Genomic DNA, 22,145 nt, shown 5'->3' with positions numbered 1-22,145 from the left:
CACACAACGGTATTTCGCTATACTAACACAAAAGACGGCAATTAACACATTCCAAATGACAATTAAGGGATCCGACATCAATATAAGGCACTACAAATCACAAACGAAGTCATAGGAACATTCTAGAAGGCTCTACATTACTCTACATTCACTGTTAAAGCTGGCAAAATCACACTCTCAAAACGGACTAAACTACTAAACATCTGGACACTAAAACAGGACAAAAAATACTCACAAATCTTCAATGACGCACACAAGGAACAGAAAATGACTGTAGAAGGTGAATAAAGTGTCCTTTCATGGTGAAACGTCGAGCCAAACGTCCGTTGCAAACTGACTGGCAGCAGCTCTCACTAACTGAACTGCTCCATACGTGGACGCGTGGACACTGAGCTTCCCGCGAAAACGTGAGGATGTAAGTGCAAGCTCAGAATCTTCAGCGCAGCCAATGGCCTTTCTAACAACCACATACTCATAAGTTGCATCTTAATTTATTCTCACATGAATGCACATTCCCTACAATGTCCGTGGGAATAGTAGCAGTTGTACAGTGATGTGTACCAGTTGGTTATGTTACACTGACGAGATAAAGTTAGCCAGTTAGCAACCTAATGACGCTACCATCGAATAGCTTCCAGAGAAATTTGTCGTTAACATTGGGCAATCGAGGGTGAATTAGGTTGTTAGCATACACTGGGCAGTTAAGTAAACACAATTCTTTCAAATTATTGTGTTCAGAAACAAGCAGAACTACACCTAAATGTAAAGTCTAACTGCTAGCGAGTTCGCCCATTGACTTCCATTGTGTGATGTTAGCATGCTTTCCCCCTCATGGGGGCAGTAACCTTTCCGAACCTCTTAACCGACTGTATATCATTTCATCGCATTCACAATTAATTTTAATATAAAAATATTAATGATGAATTGATAGTAGATCGTTAATTCTCCCGACGATCGACTAAGAAAATTGCCCATCCCTAAAGGAGAATTCCGGTGTGATATTGACCTAAAGTGTATTGAAACATGATACCGAGTGTGAACGTATGTCTCATAGCCCATCTCGGCTTGTCCCCTGCACTCCAAAATCTGGCGCTAGTTAGCCGATGCTACCAACAGCTTTTTCAATAGTGGTGCTTCGGCATCGGGCTAGCCATGCAAATAAATCACTGTTTTACACCCATTTACGAGGCTCAATGTATCTCCACACTTAATTGGTAGACTTCCGAGGGCCCTGACATTTAAAACGAGACATTGAGGACTTTGAAAAAGCACTGGTAGTTTACTTACAAGACGATTTATACAGACAGTATCTTCACGAAGTTTAGCGTTTGCAGCCATCTTGAATTTAGTCACGATAAGTCGAGCAACGAGTAAGAATGAACAGGTATGATAAGGGATCAGATTCCAAAAATAATTCAGTGGAAATGCATGGATTCCAGTTGCTGCTACTGGAAGAAACTGGAATCCATGCATTTCCACTGAATTATTTTTGGAATCTGATCCCTTATCATACCTGTTCATTCTTACTCGTTGCTCGACTTATCGTGACTAAATTCAAGATGGCTGCAAACAAAGTCAAAGTCAAAGTCAGCTTTATTGTCAGTTTCTTCACATGTTCCAGACATACAAAGAGATCGAAATTACGTTTCTCACTATCCCACGGTGAAGACAAGACATATTTTGCCAATTTAGGTCCACAGACAAACATAACATTCAAGTAAACAAAAAAGTAAGTAAATAAGTAAATAAGAGGGCACATATAATAGTGAAAAAATAAGAGCAGCAAAATTTGGTTGAAATTGTGCATAGACAGTCAATAAAATACTAGTGCAAAGTCAGGCCAATAAAAGGCTTGGGTAGTTCTGTTTGACCTAAGTAAGAAAGAAAGTGGCATAGTGGTGCAAGTTATGTAAGAGCAGCAGAAGTGTTGTGTTTTCAGGACAACAACACCAAGTTGTAAAGTGTACAAGTGTGCAAGTGTGCAAGTGGAGTAGTGCAGGCGGCCATTTTGGGTCCAATGTCCAGGATGTTATGTAGCTGAGGGTGGAGGGGGGAGAGGAGGGAGAGAGTTCAGCATCCTTACAGCTTGGTGTATGAAGCTGTTGGTGAGTCTGGTAGTGCGGGAGCGCAGGCTTCTGTACCTCTTCCCAGAGGGCAGTAGATCAAACAGATTGTGAGCGGGGTGACTTGCATCACTCACAATTTTGGTCGCCTTGCGGGTGAGGTGGGTGGTGTAAATGTCCTTCAGGGAGGGGAGTGAAGCACCAATAATCCTTCCAGCTGTGTTCACTATGCGCTGCAGGGCTTTCCTGTTGTATTCAGTGCAGCTTCCGCCCCACACAGCGATACAGCTGGAGAGGATGCTCTCAATGGTGCCTCGGTAGAATGTGGTCATGATGGCTGGTGGAGCACTTGCACGCCTGAGTTTCCGCAGGAAGTACAGGCGGCGCTGAGCTCTCTTCGCCAGTGATGCAGTGTTGGTGGTCCAGGAGAGGTCTTCACTGATGTGCACCCCCAGGAATTTGGTGCTGCTCGCTCTCTCCACCACAGCACCGTCGATGGTCAGTGGCAGGTGTGACCTCTCCGGAAGTCAACAACAATCTCTTTGGTCTTGCTGACGTTCAGCAGGAGGTTGTTGTCCCTGCACCACGTGGTCAGATGGTCGACCTCCAACCTGTATTGAGTCTCGTCGCCCTTAGTGATGAGACCCACCAGAGTTGTGTCGTCAGCAAATTTCACTATGTGATTGTTGCTGTAGGTTGCAGTGCAGTCATGCGTCAGCAGGGTGAAGAGCAGCGGACTGAGCACGCAGCCTTGGGGGGCCCCTGTGCTCAGTGTGAAACGTTAAACTTCGTGAAGATACTGTCTGTATAAATCGTCTTGTAAGTAAACTACCAGTGCTTTTTCAAAGTTCTCAATGTCTCGTTTTAAATGTCAGGGCCCTCGGAAGTCTACCAATGAAGTGTGGAGATACATTGAGCCTCGTAAATGGGTGTAAAACAGTGATTTATTTGCATGGCTAGCCCGATGCCGAAGCACCACTATTGAAAAAGCTGTTGGTAGCATCGGCTAACTAGCGCCAGATTTTGGAGTGCAGGGGACAAGCCGAGATGGGCTATGAGACATACGTTCACACTCGGTATCATGTTTCAATACACTTTAGGTCAATATCACACCGGAATTCTCCTTTAATGCTTTCACTTAGCTGCTACCCCCAACGCCATTGTGTGTGGTAAGAGTAGAAGCAATTGATCCTTGATTACTAGCAAGAAAGAGCAGCGTAATTCGTTACTATGGGAGCAAACGGGACAGTTCCGGTCTGCATAAGTGGGAGTGTCACCTTACGTCACTAAATAAACTTTCTCTCTTAACAAGGAATAAGAGCAGATAAACATAATTGTGTTTACAGTATTATTGTCCATAATCATGTATGATACCAATGAATCATTCTTTAAGACATGGAATGAATAAATCAGTCTGTTCAAAAGCTACAAGGATACAAGGATACAAGGAAGTTTATTGTCACATGCATATAGTTACTGGAAGTAAGAAATGCAGTGAAATTATGTCTGGTGTCAGCCTATTTGTGCATTAATGGAGGGGGGGGGGGGTAAAAAGTGCAGTAGAAGAGGGGTTTAGTAGATTAAGTGGCAAGGGCTGCATAAAAAAGGTGGGGGAGGATTGGGATTGGGTGGGGGGCACCAACAAGGAGCACCCAAGAGCAACAGGGGCAAGGAAAAACTCCCTTACCAAGGAAGAAACCTTGGGCAGATCCACGGCTCAAGGGGCTAACCCAACTGCCAGGGGTCTTGGTGTGTGTGTTGGGGGGATGACAGGGGAGATGGGATAGTGTGCTGTGTATGTGGGGAGAGGGCAGTGTGCAATATGTGTGTTGGAGAAGCTTCCTCATGAGACAATGTGCTGTGTATTGGGGGGGGGGGGGGGGGGCAGTGTGCTGTAAGTATGTTGGGGATGTGTGTTGGAGAAGCTTCCTGATGAAATAATGTGCTGTGTATGTGTATTGGGGGGGGGGGGGGGGGGCAGTGTGCTGTAAGTATGTTGGGGATGTGTGTTGGAGAAGCTTCCTGATGAAATAATGTGCTGTGTATGTAGCTATACAAGTGGATGGCAGTAGCTATGGCAATATGCTATGCGCTAACAAGGTCAAGGTCAAGGTGAACTTTATTATCCCACAGGGGGAAATTCATGTGGTCTTTCATTGCGCCCCTGTCACAACACGCTCTCCAAAACATATACACTGCAGACAAACCAATAAACATGTATAAAGGAAAGAAAAGAATAACAATACAGAGATTGACCACGACAAAACAAAATGACAATAGACTTACTACAGAAATGACCATGACAATCCAACATCTGACATTGATACAACATGGAAAATACTAATATTGTAGCTACAAATTTAAAAGAGTCATAAAAAGAAATAGCTAAGCTAGCTAGAAATGGCTGTCAAGGAAATTGTGATCAACCATCCAGTTAAAGTGCCAGTGTGGTATTAAAGGGCTTGCGATGTGCTTTGTCATTATACAATCTGATCGTTGTGGGCACAAACGATTTATTGTACCTTACTGTTCTAATTCTCTGTTGTAAAATTCTACCAGTTGACCTATTGCTTCGCATAAATTTATGATGAGAGGGTGAGAGGGGTCATTAAGGATTTGGTCAGTCTTTTTTAGGATGAGATCATTGTGCAGCTGAGCTGCCGACACCTGCTCAAGTCCGATAATATTGCTGGCCATCTTGATCATACGCTGTCTCTTTTGGTCCTTAACATGCATGTTGCCAAACACACAGATAAGGCCAAAGGACAAAACACTCTGACTAACATGTTGAGAAACTAGCAGTTGAGAAACTTCGCTTAAACTTAATATACTGTTGCAAGTTTGCTTGAGTAGAAACTATCCACGATCGAATGTCAGTAATGTCATTCAGCTAGTTGTCATTTCAAAGAAATTACACTTCTCTGTTTAAAATGTTACCTTAGCTAAGTGGCTAACTAGCATGCTAGCAACCGGATAGTAACTGGTAGCAGCATGGTCTGATATCAAGTTATTTTTAAAACAAAAATACTAAAAAACACTAAAAAATTACACTATTAGGTTTGAAATTATCATACACATTTTTTCCAAAAACCCCTCAACAAATCCAGAAAGACATAATGACCAATTTATTGGTAAAATTACACAAGTCTCCCATTGACATTAGTGCAGCGAAGGTTTACTCTGGTCTGCATAAAGGGGAATTTTACCCCCTCCCCCTTACAATAATCGAACGCGGAAATTCTCCGCTTTAACCCTCTCTGATAGAAGGTCTACTTCAGATGACACGCATGTGTCATCAGCCTGTATGTGAACATATTTCCTTCATCTTTGAAATGTAGCAAGAGCATCAACGCCCCACAGGAATCTTAACTTCTTTCAATGTCAGAAAGCAGCTTGGCTGAACGACAACCTCGTTCTTGGTTTTGCCGCTTAAAGTAGTTAAGAACCTGTGTGAATTTACTTGTCATGGAATCTTCAAATTTGCTATCTATGTGGACACCAGTTAATTGGTTGAGATGGATTTTCAATCCAGCTGTGTGGAAGAGGTAGGGCCACTCTTCTTTCAAGGTTTTCATGTCTTTCTGAGTATATCCCTTCTCTGTTGGGCAAATGTGTCAGTCATTAATTTATCTACTTTATTGTTGTCCTCATCATTCTGCTCATACATTCTCTGTAGCTCCTCTTTGTTTTCCAACTGAAGTTCAGGGTCTACAGGACAAGGATCAGGAATGACGCACCCATACACAATCTTACGCTGTCTGCTTTTCTCACCAGAGATTGTTTGAGACACCATTGGCTGTGTTCTTCTGCAATTTTCAACCCTACATTGCAGTTGTCTTGTAAGTGACGATGAAGGGACGATGGACAGCTCAACTTTAAAGAATAAATTAAAAGTAGTAATTAAAAAGGTATATTGTGTTTGTGTGTATTGGGGGGGGAGTAATGGGGTGTGTGGGAGGGGAATGATAAAAAGGGGATAATGAAATGGTGTGTGTGTGTTAGGGATGTCACGAGAACCGATACTTTTGATGAACCGATACGATGAAGAGATTGAGGGAAATAAAGACGAAAGGACAAGTCGCTTCACAGCCTCCTCTACGTAACCGTAAATGAATCCTGATAGAATTTCATTTTTTCCTACGGCTCTGGGTTGCAACTTGTACACAATGGAGTCTGAGAGATTCTTCCCCACTGGCACAGATATAGTCTGGACGCCATGATAACTTTTTAGGAACTTCTGTACTTCACCTGCAATATTATGAGAATATTCCATAATTTTGGTATCTGAGATTAATTCCTCCAGTCTTCTAGTGATGGGAACACGTTTCTCCCATTCGAAGATGGTGTCTACCACCTGAGTGATGGTTTCATGTGAACAATGACGAGTCCTTCATTCCAGCACTGGGACACACGAGAACAGGGGAAATCCCTTTGATAGGCACATCAGGGGGAACAGGAGTGTCACAGAGTCTGTTTTGGTCATTTCCTTTTGAGTCAGCTGAGAAGGGTGATGGCTTTGTGGCCTATCCTTGTCCATTTTGATGTCAATCATTTGCACTTCATTAAACAAAGCACCAAGGATCTTATGAATCAGAGCGGCTTGCTCTAAATGTTCTGCACTCTTGAAATCTGGAAGGTCACTCTGCATTGAGGTAATCACTTGGCAAATTAAATTTCTGGCATATGCCATTGTTGTTTCCTCTTTACTGTCAGAGTAGACATATTTAGAAAACAAGTTAAACATTAAACTATCTGTCTTTTACATAGACTAAACTATCTGTCTATCAACATCCATTAAACTGGCTGTCATTATCCATCAGTATCCAAGTCCGTTTCAATTACTGCCTAGCAACCTCCATTGCAACTAACACGACTACCATATTAACTTATATAACAACCACATTTTATAGCATATAACCACTATGATTCCCCTAGCAACCATCTGAATTACCCTGGCAACAATCTAGCAACCGCGACCATAATTTCACCCTAGCAACCACTATAACAACCATCATGATTACCCTAGCAACCAGCATAGCAACCATTGTATTTAGCCCTTAAAGGTGTTGGAAAATGAACATTCTAAAGAATATCTGGGTTCATTGAATTAAACATAGAATTTTAGAACCTTCAATTGTTGCGGTATGGAATCTTATGTTAGAATGTTCAAAAACCCCCACCTTTAAGGGTTAGTAGGCTATAGCAACCATCATATCTACCCTAGCAACACCATCAACAAACTCATTTATCCTAGCAACAGCCTAGCATTTGTTTCATTTTCATGCACTGGTAATTACTTGGAATTTAATTTATTATTTTATTATTAATATTATTATTAGTAGGCCTAGTAGTAGTGGTAGGAGTAGTAGTAGTAGTGTCTCTTACTCTTCAGTCATGTTTTCCACAAGGTGGCGTATCATCGGCGAAAGATTAATATGATCCAGATCTGATTGTTCTAATTGTATGACATTTTCTAACCATTAACCATTATTTTTTATTTTGACATTATTTAGCCTGTCTAAATTACACATATAGACTAACCTGCATCAATATTTGAGGTCCTCATAGTGGAGCTACATTCAGCCCTTGATTCCTCAAAAGATTTCTTCTTTGGCTATGGCACAATACATAATCATCCATTTATTCACAGTACTAGAATATAAAGCATGTTTAGTTAATGTCAAAATAACATATCAGCCATGATATGAGTCTGTGTGAATTATGCTCTAAATCTGGTGTATCCGGTTGGCACCACCTTTGCCAGTTGTTCTGTGCCAGGATATAGCCTAATAAACTAAAGACTAGGCTATTCGTTCGGGTGAATATACGGCATGAACGTCAAAGATTTACCCGACTACACGGAGTCATTTCTACAATATTATACTGAATAGGCCAACCCCACATTTGTAACAGGATATATTTGAGTCAAACCATGACTTAGTTTACCTCGTTTCCTTCCGACATTGCGAAGTCAGGTAAACAAGAGCCTGTAAATATAAAATCACACTTTTAAAATAAGTCAGCTTACAACACCTAGGAATTGTAAAGTCGCCGTGCTGCCGTGCTCAATCAAGTTTATGTTTTGGTTCAGTTTTGTCCGACAGAAAGAACTTGAAGGATCACAAGCACCGCTATTTTGACGGTAGGCTACAACTTCTGATATCATAACATAGTTCTTAATCATACGAGATTCGGTAAAAAATAAAATAAAACATGTCACTTGAGGTAGCATGCTAGGCTATACAATGACGTGACATTGTTTACAAGTTTGAGCGCAATGTTGCTGGAATAGTGGGTGATTTTCAGCTCCTTGATTACGCGCAAGAGTAGCCTTTTTAAGTAACGTTTATTTTATTCGTTTATAGTTTCTTTTTACCAGATTACAGAGGATCTCACTGGTCTCCTTGTGTCAACCTAACCAAAGGCATCCACTTGTCTGAGATTATGTAGGCCTACCTCAGATGAGGGACAGTACAATTTGAGCATGAATTTATTTGGAAAATGTTCAGCATTGGAAAATACTCACCTGGCCCCTAACACTATGGGCCATAGGGTCACATTACAGTAGAATCCACTATGAAACATCCCTTTTAAATGCCTTACTTTTGACCTTAAACCCCTTCTATATTTAAGTAGTTTTTAAGTAGAAATGTGCATAGATTACGGTCGATTTAAGGAGAAAAGCCTACTGAATTTACCCCTTACTTTTTCGTTTTTCCTTTAATTTCCCCCCTTAATCAAGGAGTCCCTGAATTAACACCTTAAAATAAAATTAAGATATACTTAAATTGTCCTTAATTACCGCCTTAAGCACAACAAATAAAGGGAACCCCTGACTTGACACCTTAAATGTAGACTAAGGGGTCACACCTTAAAATGGCATTTTGAGGTAAAGTTAAGGGCCTGTTTTACAAATTAAGGGCCACTTAATATAAATTAAGTAGTTTTGGTAGCCTATGTTTTCAGGGGTAATTATGGTAAATTTGAGTACATCACGTTTCATAGTGATCAGTGTGCTTTTGCCCTGCTTTGTATTCAGCGTCTAATATAGCAAGGTAATGGAATCTATGGGCATCCATGCCTGCCCATTACTTTTATAGAAAACACAATATATTAATGGGGACTCAAGACTCATTGATTTAATGCAAAGGGACATAATTGCACAGGCAGACCACTCCTCCATGCATACTGCAGGCCCTGCCTCCCCTCCTCTTCTCGTTTCAGAGTGGGTGTTAGTATTAGGCCGTCACCCATTTCAATGATTGACTAATATCCATATGTCATATTTCTACTCTTTGTTCATCAGGCAGTCATTACATTCTGTGTCACAGATACAAATAGGCCTACTGTATTGCATAGGTACCCATATGTGATATTTGTAGGTTGCCCTAGCCTATTATATTATGCACTTTATATACATTGTTAGTCTTCTATGTAGCCTGTGTATTAAATATACAAATCATGCCAACCCTATATTTAATTGAGAATAGTTCAAAGACAACATATCAACTGTTGAAGGAGAGAAATTTCATGGAATACATATAATAAGAACATTTTGAATTTGGTGTCAGCAACAGGCCTCAAAAAAGTTGGGATGGGGGCAACAAAAGGCTGGGAAAGTTTTGTAATGATAAAGATAACAAAAGGAGGAACATTTCACAACTAATTAGCTTAATTGTAACCATGAACGGGGATAAAAAGAGCATCCCAGAGAGACGGAGTTTCTCAGAAGTAAAGATGTGGAGGTATTCATTAATCTGTGTAAACCTGTGTGGGAAAATTATGAAACAATATTAGAATAATGTTTCTAAACATGAAATCTTTAAAACAAGGGGCAGAGCTGATTTTTGTTTTTTTGCAAAATTAATTCTGCCCATAGTATTTCTCCATAGAGGACCATGCTAAAATGACCTGTCTGCAGTCCAGACCTGTCAAATTGGGTGCATCATGGAATGAAAAACATGATTAAGAATACCCTAGACTGTTGATCAGCTGAAATCCATTATAATATATACAGTATACATTTTCTGAATGTTGTAATTGACTATATTTAGTCTCTATTGCTAGTGGCACCAAAGGACAGAACCAAAGTTCCCTGCATGTGTGGACATACTTGGCCAATGAAATTTGATTAATATTCTTATTAAGATGTGAATGTATGATATAAAATCCTATGAAACAGCCTTACTGGGAAACTCACCATTGGTGCTCACATTTTAGAAACTACCCAATTTTGTGTTAGATCGCCCTCATGAGGATGTTCATGAAGAAAATGTGGACATGTGTGTGTTTCATATTGGGGATATTGGGAATGCTTGTTGTTTACAGTTTTTATTTCATTTCAATCATTTTAATTTTCCCAGATGTGAGTGCCTGGTAATGTGGAGACCAGAAACAGTCAGAGTTAAATGAGCAGATGGATAATGGCATGCCATAAAGCTACAGGCCACAGCCTCCCCCCATATCTCTCTCCCTCTCACTTTCTGTCACTCTTCACTGTCCACGATCAATAAAAGGTAAAAAGCCCAAAGCAATATACTTTTTTTTTCAATTATACACGTATACCATGTTCTTTCTACTGAGTAGCTACAGTGCCTCATTTTGTTTTTTCCCCTACTTTTGATTGCAGTTATTTATTACTTTTGACTACCTTATGTAAATGTATTATTGGTTAACCTCATCTTGTTTGTCTGCCTCCTTTTATGTTAAGCCAGCCAGCCATAACATCCTACACATGCAGTAATATATATTTACAATATTATTTACAGTATTATATATTTCAATGTTCTTTTTAAAAAACACTACCTGATAATAGTGTTTCTTTATAGTTTACACTGCATACTGTATGTGCTGCTGCTTACACTGTACCGTGCTGACAGTGTGATCTGGTGTGAAAGTAAAGCTCTTGGCTGCTGCGCCTGGTTGTCAGGGCAGGAGGCGAGTGGTGCCGGTTGTAAAAGGGTGAGATTGATCCTTATCTGTGCATCCCGCCAGCCTTGATTTCCCAAGACAAACACCAGCCATAAGAATGAAGACAAGCCAAACACATGAGACTTCTTACCCGTTTCTCTGGGTATCTGATCCAAATTGATTGCTGACCAGATATTATGAGAGTACTTTAGTATTTTTGTGTTAAACCTGTATTATTAACATGTTTAACACAGTGGGAGACCTGAGGGTTTTTCTGTGTATTCAAATCATACAAAAATGTGGTCTAACAATAAATCTCCATATTTGGTAAATATAATCTGCACAGGTGCTCAAAGGTATTCAATCAGAACAGCATAGGTTTTTGACATATTGCATAAGCCACTGTTTTTCTAGTTTGCTTTGGGTCATTTTTAGTGATTTTAGTGGTGACCTGAAGGGCTAAGCAAACTATGCAAAATAAAATTACATACATTTTATTAAATTATAATTCAAACATTAGGAGTGACAAATCACACCCTTTCATATCAACAGCAGACATTCTTTTCTGACGCCACCTGTTGTTCTGTGGTGTGGACATGCGCAAGAGAGAAAATTACCAAGTCATGCACTGCACAGTGTAAACAGCCTGTTTTCACACCATGCATCCCCCCTATATCCTGAGAATCAGCAAGGCAGGTCAGGACAAAGACAGGTGCATAGTCTTCTGTAGTCAACATTATGATCAGTCAGAAATGCATTAGATGAGGCTGACACATCAGGCAGGCTTAAGATCATTGATGATAAACTATAATGTCTATAGTGTTTATGTATATTGGCCTGTCACAGGAAGATTGTGTTACTGGTGGATGTTCATACCCTAATAAGACAGCAATTTTGCACAAGGCCCAAGATGTTGTGTGTGAGAGAACAAATAAGATCTGTCCAAGGGATATTGTGTTATCTCCATGTTTTACAAATCCTACCATCTGTATCCCTCTGTGGGTCCAAACACTAATGGGTGATTGATTGCCCAAGGGAACACTGAAGTGAAGACAACAGGCAGAGGTAAGGTTTTCTGGTATCATGCAAAGACAATGGCTGGCATATTTTTCGGTTTGGATAAAATATTTATATTTTTGAGCTGTTACTTACACCACAGCTTTGATGCAAAGGTCTTTCTTCAGATTATTACAATTAAACACAGAATGAAACAGTTGGATGTTCATATCCATGCAGCCAATACATGTAATAAGCTTATACTGTAAAAATGTTTCATATATACAGGAGAGAAGGTAAATTGAGGTTTCTTGGCATATGATTAGCTGCACACATTAAATGGTTTATTTATCCACAGTCAAAGCAGGTTAATAAGAAGTGATAACCTTTGACGTTTTTACACTCATGTGTGATATGAGAGGTCAGAATTGTAGGTCTTTAAACATTATATATATATATATATATATATATATATGTTGCTAGAAATGAGAATTTTATTTTGTATTTATGGTCATTCTGCTAAGTTGCCATGTAGGCATATGTAACATCAAATCCTAAAATGTCCTAAAATAGGCGAAATTGGATTGTAAATTGTTGTTATCGTGCCTTGATATGGTGCTGCGCTTGGAAACCGTTTTATGCGTCAAGTGCTCTGGTAATAATTGATAGATTTCCAGTGACTACAAAAGCGGGCTGGCGTGGGACAGGCTGATTTTATGACAGCCAGAAGCGTGTGGAGATGATAAACAAGGTGAATGCTACAATAAGCCACATTTACTTTTACTTAAATGTGTCACAAAATTACCGGACAATAAGCTAAAAGGCAATGAAATACATCGAAGTTCTGTTGGCGATTCTTATTTGTCGTTGCACAAAATGCGTGGTCGCCAGTCCAGGAGACGGACTCCACACCTGGGGGAGATTCAACAAACTCTCTTACCCCGGCGACACAGCGTTTTTGTACGACACCTTTCCAGTCAACTTCATGTGGTCAGTTGGCACTGCCGCTTACCAGATCGAAGGGGCGCATAACAAGGACGGCAAAGGGTTGTCTATTTGGGACACCTTCTACCGCGGCGGCAGTCGAATAAACAAGGGAGACGTGGGGAGCGACAGTTATCACAACATCCCTGGCGATATCCGTGCTTTACAATTTCTTGGTGTGAGTCACTATCGGTTTTCTCTCTCCTGGCCGCGTATTTTCCCGAATGGAAGTGTGAGCAGCTATAATGAAAAGGGAGCAAACCACTACAAAAGGTTGATACATAGTTTAAAAGAAATTAAAGTGCAGCCTGTAGTTACTATCTACCACTGGGATTTGCCCGACAACCTACAAATTCGCTACGGTGGTTGGGGTAATCCTATTCTCATTGATCTATTTCGAGAGTATGCAGAATTTTGTTTCAAAACGTATGGAGATGATGTGAAATACTGGATCACTATAGATAACCCATTTGTGGTCGCCTGGCAAGGATATGGCACGGGAAAAGCAGCGCCTGGAATAAAGAATGAATCAGACTTGCCATACAGAGTGGGACACAATCTCCTTAAGGTAAAAACAAATAACGAGCACGAATGGTAAATTATAAGTACCATGGGTAGGCTAAATGGTAAATTAAATTACTATTACTATCACTATTACTGTATTATTGAATGTTATACCATTATTAATATTCCTATTGAATATTGGACAATGCATTTAAGGAGCCTGCTGAGCAAATATGCTCTAAAGATTCAGGGTGGTTAAAAAGACCTTGTATTAAAAAGTAAATTGTGCTTAAACCTACAGTATAAATTCTGTGTTGTTATCTTTTGGTTATGTCTACTCAGGAAGTAGGATAATGTTGCTCATCTCTTTGTGGTGGAATATTGTCACCAGGCTTGTTTCTGTTCATCATTGTTTTCTCCCAGGCCCATGCAGCAGCTTGGCATACATATGACAAACACTACCGTGCCAAACAAGGTGGAAAGGTCTCCATGGCTCTGGCCTCCCACTGGGTCAAGCCTCGCAGAACCCGGCACGAGAACCACAGGGCGTGCCAGTGCTCTCTAGACTTTGTGCTTGGGTGGTTTGCGCGACCCCTGTTTGTGGATGGCGACTATCCCCCTTGCATGAAGCACAAACTGTTCCACACACTCCCCGAGTTCACAGAGGCCGAGAAGCTTCACATCAGGGGCACGGCGGATTTCTTTGCCCTGTCTCACGGGCCCTCGCTGAGTTATCAGCTCAAGATCGAGGACAGCACCTCGCCGAGTTATCAGCTCAGCGATAGTTTTCTTCTGTTTGGCCAAGAAGAACAGCTGGACCTGCGTATGCTGATGTACTGGATTCACGCTGAGTATGACAACCCGCCCATTTTTGTGGTGGAAAGTGGATGGTATGAGTATAACAACATCAAAACCAAGGATGCTAAATACATCAATTATCTGAAGAGATTCATAATGGACACATTGAAATGTGAGAGCTGTTATAGTATACGAAACATATTTACATACACAGTATTCATTTACATTTCAGTATGGCATACAGTATCAGAGGCAATGTAATGTTTTAATATCTGTTTTATATCCAGCCATCAGGTATGACAATGTGACTGTAATCGGCTACACGGCCTGGTCTTTAGTGGATGGGTTCGAGTGGTCCCGGGAGTACACGATTCGGCGTGGGCTGTTCTACGTTGACTTCAAAACCCCAGATCAAAGGAGGGAACCCAAGGCGTCTGCCATGTTCTACAACAAACTCATAGAGAAGAATGGCTTCCCCCTGCTCCTGGAACACCAGCCCGTCCAGGGGGTTTTCCCCTGCAACTTTGCCTGGGGTGTAGAAGCCAACTCCATACAGGTACACAGTGAAAGATGCAGTGTACAATTCAAGGTGCTGACCTCGAACCTGGAATGTACCCAAACGCAAATTGCACACAAATTCAAACTCATTACATTCTTCAGTGTTACTCAGTTACTCACACTGCAAGGGTGTACGAAATTAGGTCCTGGACTGCACCAACCAAAGGGGCCAATATTGAGGCAGATAGAAATAGCAAAAATATCAAAACAGTAGATATATATATTATATCTAGATTGTCCACTGGCCCACAGATTGCCTCGGCCCACTGGGATGTGTCCCTGTAGGCCTGATGGCCAGCGCACTAGTGGCATACAGTAGAGCTGTTCACCTTGAGACAACATGGAGTGTAGAAGCTTTCATAAGAACACAACTTGAGAAAATATTAACCCTTGTATCCGTCTTCACTGAACTCTTGGACTGCAGTTTAGAGTTGATGTGTTATAGAGTAGGACCTGAGGCACAACTATTGTATTTGCTACTATTTCACTACATTTAGGATATATCACTGACCACCAGTATTCATATGATCAAGCACCTTCAGTATGATTAAAGTATATTTCAGTACTTATAATGAGCCATAGAATAATGTTTTGCAGTGGCACCCAAAGAAGTGCCCCCAGTTTTGCAAATCAGTTGAATGTTTGTCATGGTAGATAAGACCTAATCTGTAAACTACACAAGCTCATCTGCCCTACTTAGCCAAACAAATGTGGGCGATGACCTCAGTTAGTCGGACTGCCCTTGTATGCACATCAAAGCGCATCTACAGTACTACTGTCAGCCAGTGCTTACTCTCAATGTTGTTTGCTTGGTTACCTGTTTTTTGTAATTCAATGTTTTTAGAATTAAATAAAACATTATGTTATACATTATGAAAAGCAGCATCACAATAGCAAGCATACCCTTTCTCTGTCCGTGTGTGCTTCAGATTGAGACGACCCCCACCCAGTTCGCCGACCCCAACGTCTACATCTGGAACATCTCGGGCAACGGCGAGCTGCGGCGCCTCGAGGGCGTCCAGGCCCCTTCTGTCCGCCCAGTCCGCCACTGCGCCGACTACGCCTCCATCCACCAGCAGGTGTCAGATGTGCGTCGCCTGCATGTCTCCCACTTCCACTTCGCCCTCAACTGGTCGTCAGTCACACCCACAGGCCGCGTGGACGAGGCCAACGCCACCTTGCTGGGCTACTACCGCTGTTTCGTCAGCGAGCTCAGCCGCGCCAACGTCACGCCGGTGGTCACGCTGTGGCACCACACGCTGGGGCGCTCCAGCATCCCCGCGCCACTGGAGGGCGGAGGCTGGCAGAGCAAGTCCACGGTGGCGGCATTCGCTGACTACGCCCGGCTGTGCTACCGCTGGCTGGGCGTGCACGTCAAGATGTGGATCACGCTGGCTGAGCCCAACGAGGTGCTGGGCTACGAGGCCGGCCACCACTTGCTGCTGGCCCACGCACTGGCGTGGCGTGCGTACGACCGCGAGTTCCGCGCCACGCATGGCGGCAAGGTCTCGCTCGTGCTCCACATGGACTGGGTGGAGCCGGCCATCTCCTTCAGTCGGCAGGACGCGGAGGCCATCCACCGCGTGCTGGCTTTCCGTGTCGGTTGGTTCGCCGAACCCGTCTTCGGCGGCGGCGACTATCCGGCACTTATGCGGAGCTGGTTGCAGTACCGCAACTCTTTGGGCCTGTTCAACTACCAGCTACCCACCTTCTCCGAGGAGGAGAGGGAGCTGGTCAGGGGCACCTATGACTTCTTGGCCATCAGCCACTACACCACCACCACCGTGCTGGATAACCAGGTTTTGTTGAATAACAAATACAACAACCCGACACTGGAGGTCCAGTTCAGCAACGACCCCACCTGGGTCGGTGCGCCAAACAACTGTGTGGTGCCTTTTGGCCTACGCAAAGCTCTCAAGTGGATACATGCCCATTATAAGGATGTGCCCATCTACGTCATGGCCAACGGTGTGAAAGTGGATCCCTCCCAATTTAAAGACAACTTGCGAGTTTACTATTTGTACAACTACATCAATGAGGCTCTAAAAGGTAAGTCAAACACAGTGTCATTTAAATTCTGTTTACTTTCGTTTTTAAAATGCGTCCTGGGTGATCCGATCACAAGTGGTAAGTGGTAGAAAGATGCATTGTTATCTGATCACTGAAATCACCTGTCGAGGTGGTCTGAGACGTACAGTGTGTGACTATATCTTTTGTAGTGTATGTAAACAGGCCCTGCAGAAACAGCAGGACCCCAATCAGTAATTGCCTTGACAGTTCTCAAATGTTTGGTGGCATGGAGGCTTGTTTGCATGTTACGGACATGGCTAAAACTAAATAATTACATTGAAAATGGCAACACTGACTGTGTCACATCATAGGAGCGCTCCCATAAAAACTAATAGGCCTGTGATGAAGGCTTATTTATGAAGGAGGCTTCATAGAAAGGGTTACAAATACAATTCCCTTAGCCAATGTCATCAGTGGGAACAAGTAAAAAACTGTGGTCATTGTGGAGGTTTGTTAGGAAAATGATGAGCATCATCTTTTTGGAGCTCCCACCCTCCCCCAGCTCTTGACCCTCAGCTCATAGACACACAAACAAGCACGCAAAAGTGTTTAATCATTGACAGGCAAGCAGACACAGCTCACTGAGTGAGACTGGCAGTATGCTTAGTATTCAGGACACCCTTTTAGCCAGCTTACATACAGTATAAGTATGCACACAGTATACACTCACATACGCATACAGTAGTGTTCAAAGGTCGACATGGACATTTTAGGGCCATTGTTGGGAATACAGCACCCACATTTATAAAATTACCCCCTGGTAATATGTGTGTATATTTGTTGTGGAAATGTATGTATTTTATTACAGTAATTGTGACATTCTTTTAGTTTTCACAACCTAAAATATGTAATCCTCAAACCAGTTGTTCTCATGTCCTCAATTTTGCAGCTCATACACTGGATGGGGTGAACCTTCAGGGCTACTTTGCGTATGGCCTCAATGACCTGCTCGATCCTGGCTTTGGCATGTATGGTTACGTGCAGGACGAAGTCATCGAGAAAGTGTCGCTGAGCCACTACCGCAACATCATCGACCACAACGGGTTCCCTGCCCCAGAGTCGGCTCCTCAGCAGTGCAAGCGACCTGTCGAGCCTTGCAGCGGCTGCCACATCCTGGCCAAGCACTCGGTGGTCGGCTTCCTTTCACTGGTGGGCTCTGCGTTGGTCATCACGATGGGCCTTACTTTGTATTACGCCACCAGAAAGCACAGTTAAGTGCTCCGTATATAGGTTTTTCATTTACCCCCACACACCAGCGACGAAATGTTTTACTGACAAGCATTCCATAAACAATGATACGGTGGCACGACAGAGTTTGATGCTGGTGAGCGGGGTTGTATTGAAAACAACGGAATGGAATGTAGCGAAATGTCGAAAGTGGAGTGTGCTGCACTCATGTCGGCGCCTATGCGTGGAGGCCTTTAGACACCTCATCAGTCTCTGCTTGTGTGCCTTTTGTGATGCTGATAGAACAGACTGTAAGCAGTTACGCATTAGATATAGACTGGCAAGGCTTTTAGTGAAATGGGAAATATCAGTGTAGTAGTGTTTGGCACCTAAGCTTTTGTACATTAATATTATTCATTTGTGTATAATCAATGTGGACTAAACAATGTTAGATTCAAATATTGTTGTCCTGTGAAGTAGCTGATGTCTTTCTGATGAAAACAATGTTGCATATCCTGTCAATGAGACTGCTATCCTAATTATGTCAATCATTTTAGAAATCTGTGTTTTATTTTTAAATTAATTATACATATTTTGTATTTTCAGTAGGTCTATGTAATTTATTCTAGATAGCATGTTTTCATGTGGCTTCATGTTTTTTGATCAATGTGTGTTTGTCAAAGCATCTTTCTTGTGCTTTGTAACAATCTATAATAAATCGTAGGTGTGTACATATTTGGTTATTTAACAGAAACTTTCCCACACACATTATCAGTGACAGCTATCAGTTTGTTGTTAATGTGAATGTTCATTTTTTTTAAATCACAATCCGCTGACCCTATTCCCTATGCCCTAGTGTACCATGGGTCAACTTTTAAGGCCGTCACACACGGCCGGCCACGTAACAGTTGAACGCAACGGTGGAATTCTGTTAATCGCTTTGCTACACACACAACTGGCGACGCAATCACCCATCGATTCAGTGGAGATACACTGACCAGAAAGCTGTTTCCTATTATGACATATCAAAATCGCCCTGAAAAATAGAAAGGGGGCGTTTTGGGTGATGTGACGGCGACGGTTGCCCTTTCGTTCCACTTGCCGTGAACGTTTCCCCATTTACTTCAATAGATTCTATTCAATGTTGCCGGTCACCTAAATCAGTGTTTCTCAAACTTTTTCAGACCAAGGACCACTTAATCAATAAAAATAGCCTCACGGACCACCTAGCTAAAAAAAAAAAAGTAGACCTACTTCAACAGTAAATTACACAATAGGCCTACTCACTGATTGTCTTTGCACCTTGCTTATTGTGTCAGAGAATTTATATGATTTAAACTGGCATGCCTTACATAGGCAGTGTTGCAGAAATGTTTGGATTTACATACAACTTGGTTCAATATTGCAAACAACTCATCTATATTATATTTTACCACGTCTGCTCACGGACCACTTGGGCTAGCTTACGGACCACCAGTGGTCCCCGGACCACACTTTGAGAAACACTGACCTAAATCACTGTTGCGTTGCTGGCCGTGAGTGTAGGCCTGCCAGTCTTGCTGTTTCCCTTTTTCTGAACAGAATTTGTTGAACATGTAAAACATGTTGTTTCATGGTAAGTGCTTTTATCTGAAAACCTGTTTTTTTTTTGTTTTTTTTAAACTAGTCTATATCTCACCTTTCTCAGCATTCTGCTTAGCTAACTCTCTAGGAAGTCACAGACACCAAATGTCTGCAGAAATGCACATCACTCAGCCTACATCACAGGGTCCAGGGGACAGTTCTGACTGACGTCAGGTCTAAACACACAAAGAGTGGCTTAAACAATGACCTAGACAGCTGGGTAGTGAAGGAAACATTTAAGAATGTCACTGACAAAGTCTTTAACTGTCTTCTCTTTATCTACAAATTAGTGCTTGAAAATATAAATAACCCACTCTACTGTAATACATCATGTATGAGTATCTATGCAATACAGTAGGCCTATTTGTAGCTGTGACACAGACTATCTGATGAACCAACATATGGCTCAGATATGAATCAGTTTGGAAAAAGATTCCAGGTCCAGGCACTCAGTAGGATGCAAATTTTTTTTAACATTTATTATTTAGGGCTAATCCATTAAAAAACACCAACGCGTGTCGGCTCACCAGCCTTCATCAGGGTGTTGGGAACAGAGAGTCTGAGCATAATTATAGCATGGGTTTCAGGTGTGCCAATGAGGCACTTGCTATACATTTCTTCAGCCACTAGGGGCAGTCATTTTTGTCAAGCAGGTCAATAATCAAAGGCAACAGGGCAGTTGGGAAAATCCTATTGAGAAACTAGCAATGACATCATTCCAAATGATTATTATTCACAAACAAAGAACTCCACATCAAAATTGAACAAATATGAACACACCATGTATCACAATTCATAGTCAAGATCACGATAGCAATTCCAAAAGCTCTAAACGCATTCCGTACATGCATTAAAAGACAGTAAATATGAATAGGTTATACATTACAGTTCATGATCAAGATGTCAACAGTAGTTCTAAAACCTTGGTGCAGGTCTACTCCACACATGTATCAAAAAGTCCATAAATCACAAATCACGGTAAAGATTACAACAGTAATTCTAAAATCTGGATGTATTCTTCATGTCAAAACTAAATAAGTCCTAACATGTTCAGTCAAATGTCATAGTTCATGGTTATTCTAAAATGTACTAAAATGTACTCCACACAACAACAGATCAAAACAGACCCATTGTTCTGAAGACCCACAATAGGCTACAAAAAACTACAGAAAAGGTGAAAGGTCAAAATCTTCGTTGAGACCTGGATGGCTAGTAGCTCTCAGCGAATAAATCCAGTATGTCTCCCTCTGTTTAAGGCGTTTTATTTTGTCCCCACCCCTGGCATCAAGGCGAATAGATTCAATACCAATTACTCTTAATGTTGAATCCCTCCCATGATTAGCTTCTGCATAATGTTTGGCCATTGGGTAATTCATATTTCTAGTTCGAATGGCATACCTATGTCCAGCTACCCTGTCTCTTAGTCTCCTTTTCGTAAGGCCTACATAGAAACAACCACAAGGACATTCTAATCGATAGACCACGTGAGTAGTATTGCAATTTATGAAACTGTTAAGAGAATAGGTCTTATTATTGAAAAACATCTATAAATCTGTCAGTTTTAACCATATTCTCACAATAATTGCAATTACCACAGGGGAAGTTTCCCTTGGGTTGGCGAAGCCAAGTTTCACGTTTTGGAGCAGGGAGGTGACTTCTCACTAATTTGTCTTTAATAGTAGGGGCCCTTCTAAAACTAATCCCAGGGGGTTCAGTGAATATTTCCCGTAGGGCTGGGTCACATTCAATGAGGTTCCAGTTCTTCTTTATGATATGTTTAATCTGGACAGCCTCTTTGTTATAGCGGGTGACAAAATAGGGTTTATATATATATTTTTTTAAACTGTCCTAAAATTGTGAGAATTGTTCTAAAACTTACTGTTTACCATGTTGTTAGTCGCTTTGGTTAAAAAAGCGTCAGCCAAATGTAATGTAATGTAATGTAATGTAATGTAATGTAATATATGGCTCAGATACTAATGAATCATTTAAGAGGGTCACAGCGTAATACCAACACCCACTAATGATTTAAAAGGGTCACAGCCTAATACCAACACCACCCTCTAATGAGTTAAGAGGGTCACAGCCTAATACCAACATCCACTTGATGAGGGGAGAAGAGACCCTTGTCTAAATAATTCAGTGGAAATGCATGGATTCCAGTTTCTTCCAGTAGCAGCAACTGGAATCCATGCATTTCCACTGAATTATTTTTGGAATCTGATCCCTTATCATAGCTGTTCATTCTTACTCGTTGCTCGACTTATCGTGACTAAATTCAAGATGGCTGCAAACACTAAACTTCGTGAAGATACTGTCTGTATAAATCGTCTTGTAAGTAAACTACCAGTGCTTTTTCAAAGTTCTCAATGTCTCGTTTTAAATGTCAGGGCCCTCGGAAGTCTACCAATGAAGTGTGGAGATACATTGAGCCTCGTAAATGGTGTAAAACAGTGATTTATTTGCATGGCT

At 41.6% G+C, this 22,145-nt stretch overlaps 1 protein-coding gene and 1 long non-coding RNA gene across 3 annotated transcripts; one reads left to right on the top strand and one right to left on the bottom strand.

Annotated features, from left to right (window-relative positions):
• Nucleotides 1-6,128: 6,128 nt before the first annotated feature.
• LOC121709678 lies at nucleotides 6,129-8,148 on the bottom strand. Of its 2 annotated transcripts, XR_006032003.1 has the most exons (4): nucleotides 8,010-8,148; nucleotides 7,605-7,677; nucleotides 7,449-7,509; nucleotides 6,129-6,705 (listed from the first exon to the last, which is right to left on the bottom strand). It is a non-coding gene; the product is annotated as an uncharacterized LOC121709678 (long non-coding RNA). The 2 variants fall into 2 exon arrangements; XR_006032002.1 differs by lacking the exon at nucleotides 6,129-6,705 and having other exon boundaries at nucleotides 7,412-7,509.
• A 4,335-nt stretch (nucleotides 8,149-12,483) lies between these two features.
• On the top strand, nucleotides 12,484-18,781 carry kl (klotho). Its single transcript, XM_042093199.1, has 5 exons — nucleotides 12,484-13,521; nucleotides 13,881-14,427; nucleotides 14,543-14,811; nucleotides 15,743-16,862; nucleotides 17,773-18,781. Exons 1-5 carry the CDS (start codon nucleotides 12,796-12,798, stop codon nucleotides 18,096-18,098), a joined length of 2,988 nt encoding a protein of 995 aa, XP_041949133.1. The 5' UTR covers nucleotides 12,484-12,795; the 3' UTR covers nucleotides 18,099-18,781.
• The last annotated feature ends 3,364 nt before the right edge of the window (nucleotides 18,782-22,145 follow it).

The sequence above is a fragment of the Alosa sapidissima genome, chromosome 5 (assembly GCF_018492685.1).
Source record: "Alosa sapidissima isolate fAloSap1 chromosome 5, fAloSap1.pri, whole genome shotgun sequence".
In the NCBI taxonomy this organism is placed as follows: Eukaryota; Metazoa; Chordata; class Actinopteri; order Clupeiformes; family Clupeidae; genus Alosa; species Alosa sapidissima.
The sequence above is the reverse complement of the archived record's forward strand: the minus strand, read 5'-3'. Positions and strand labels throughout refer to the sequence as shown.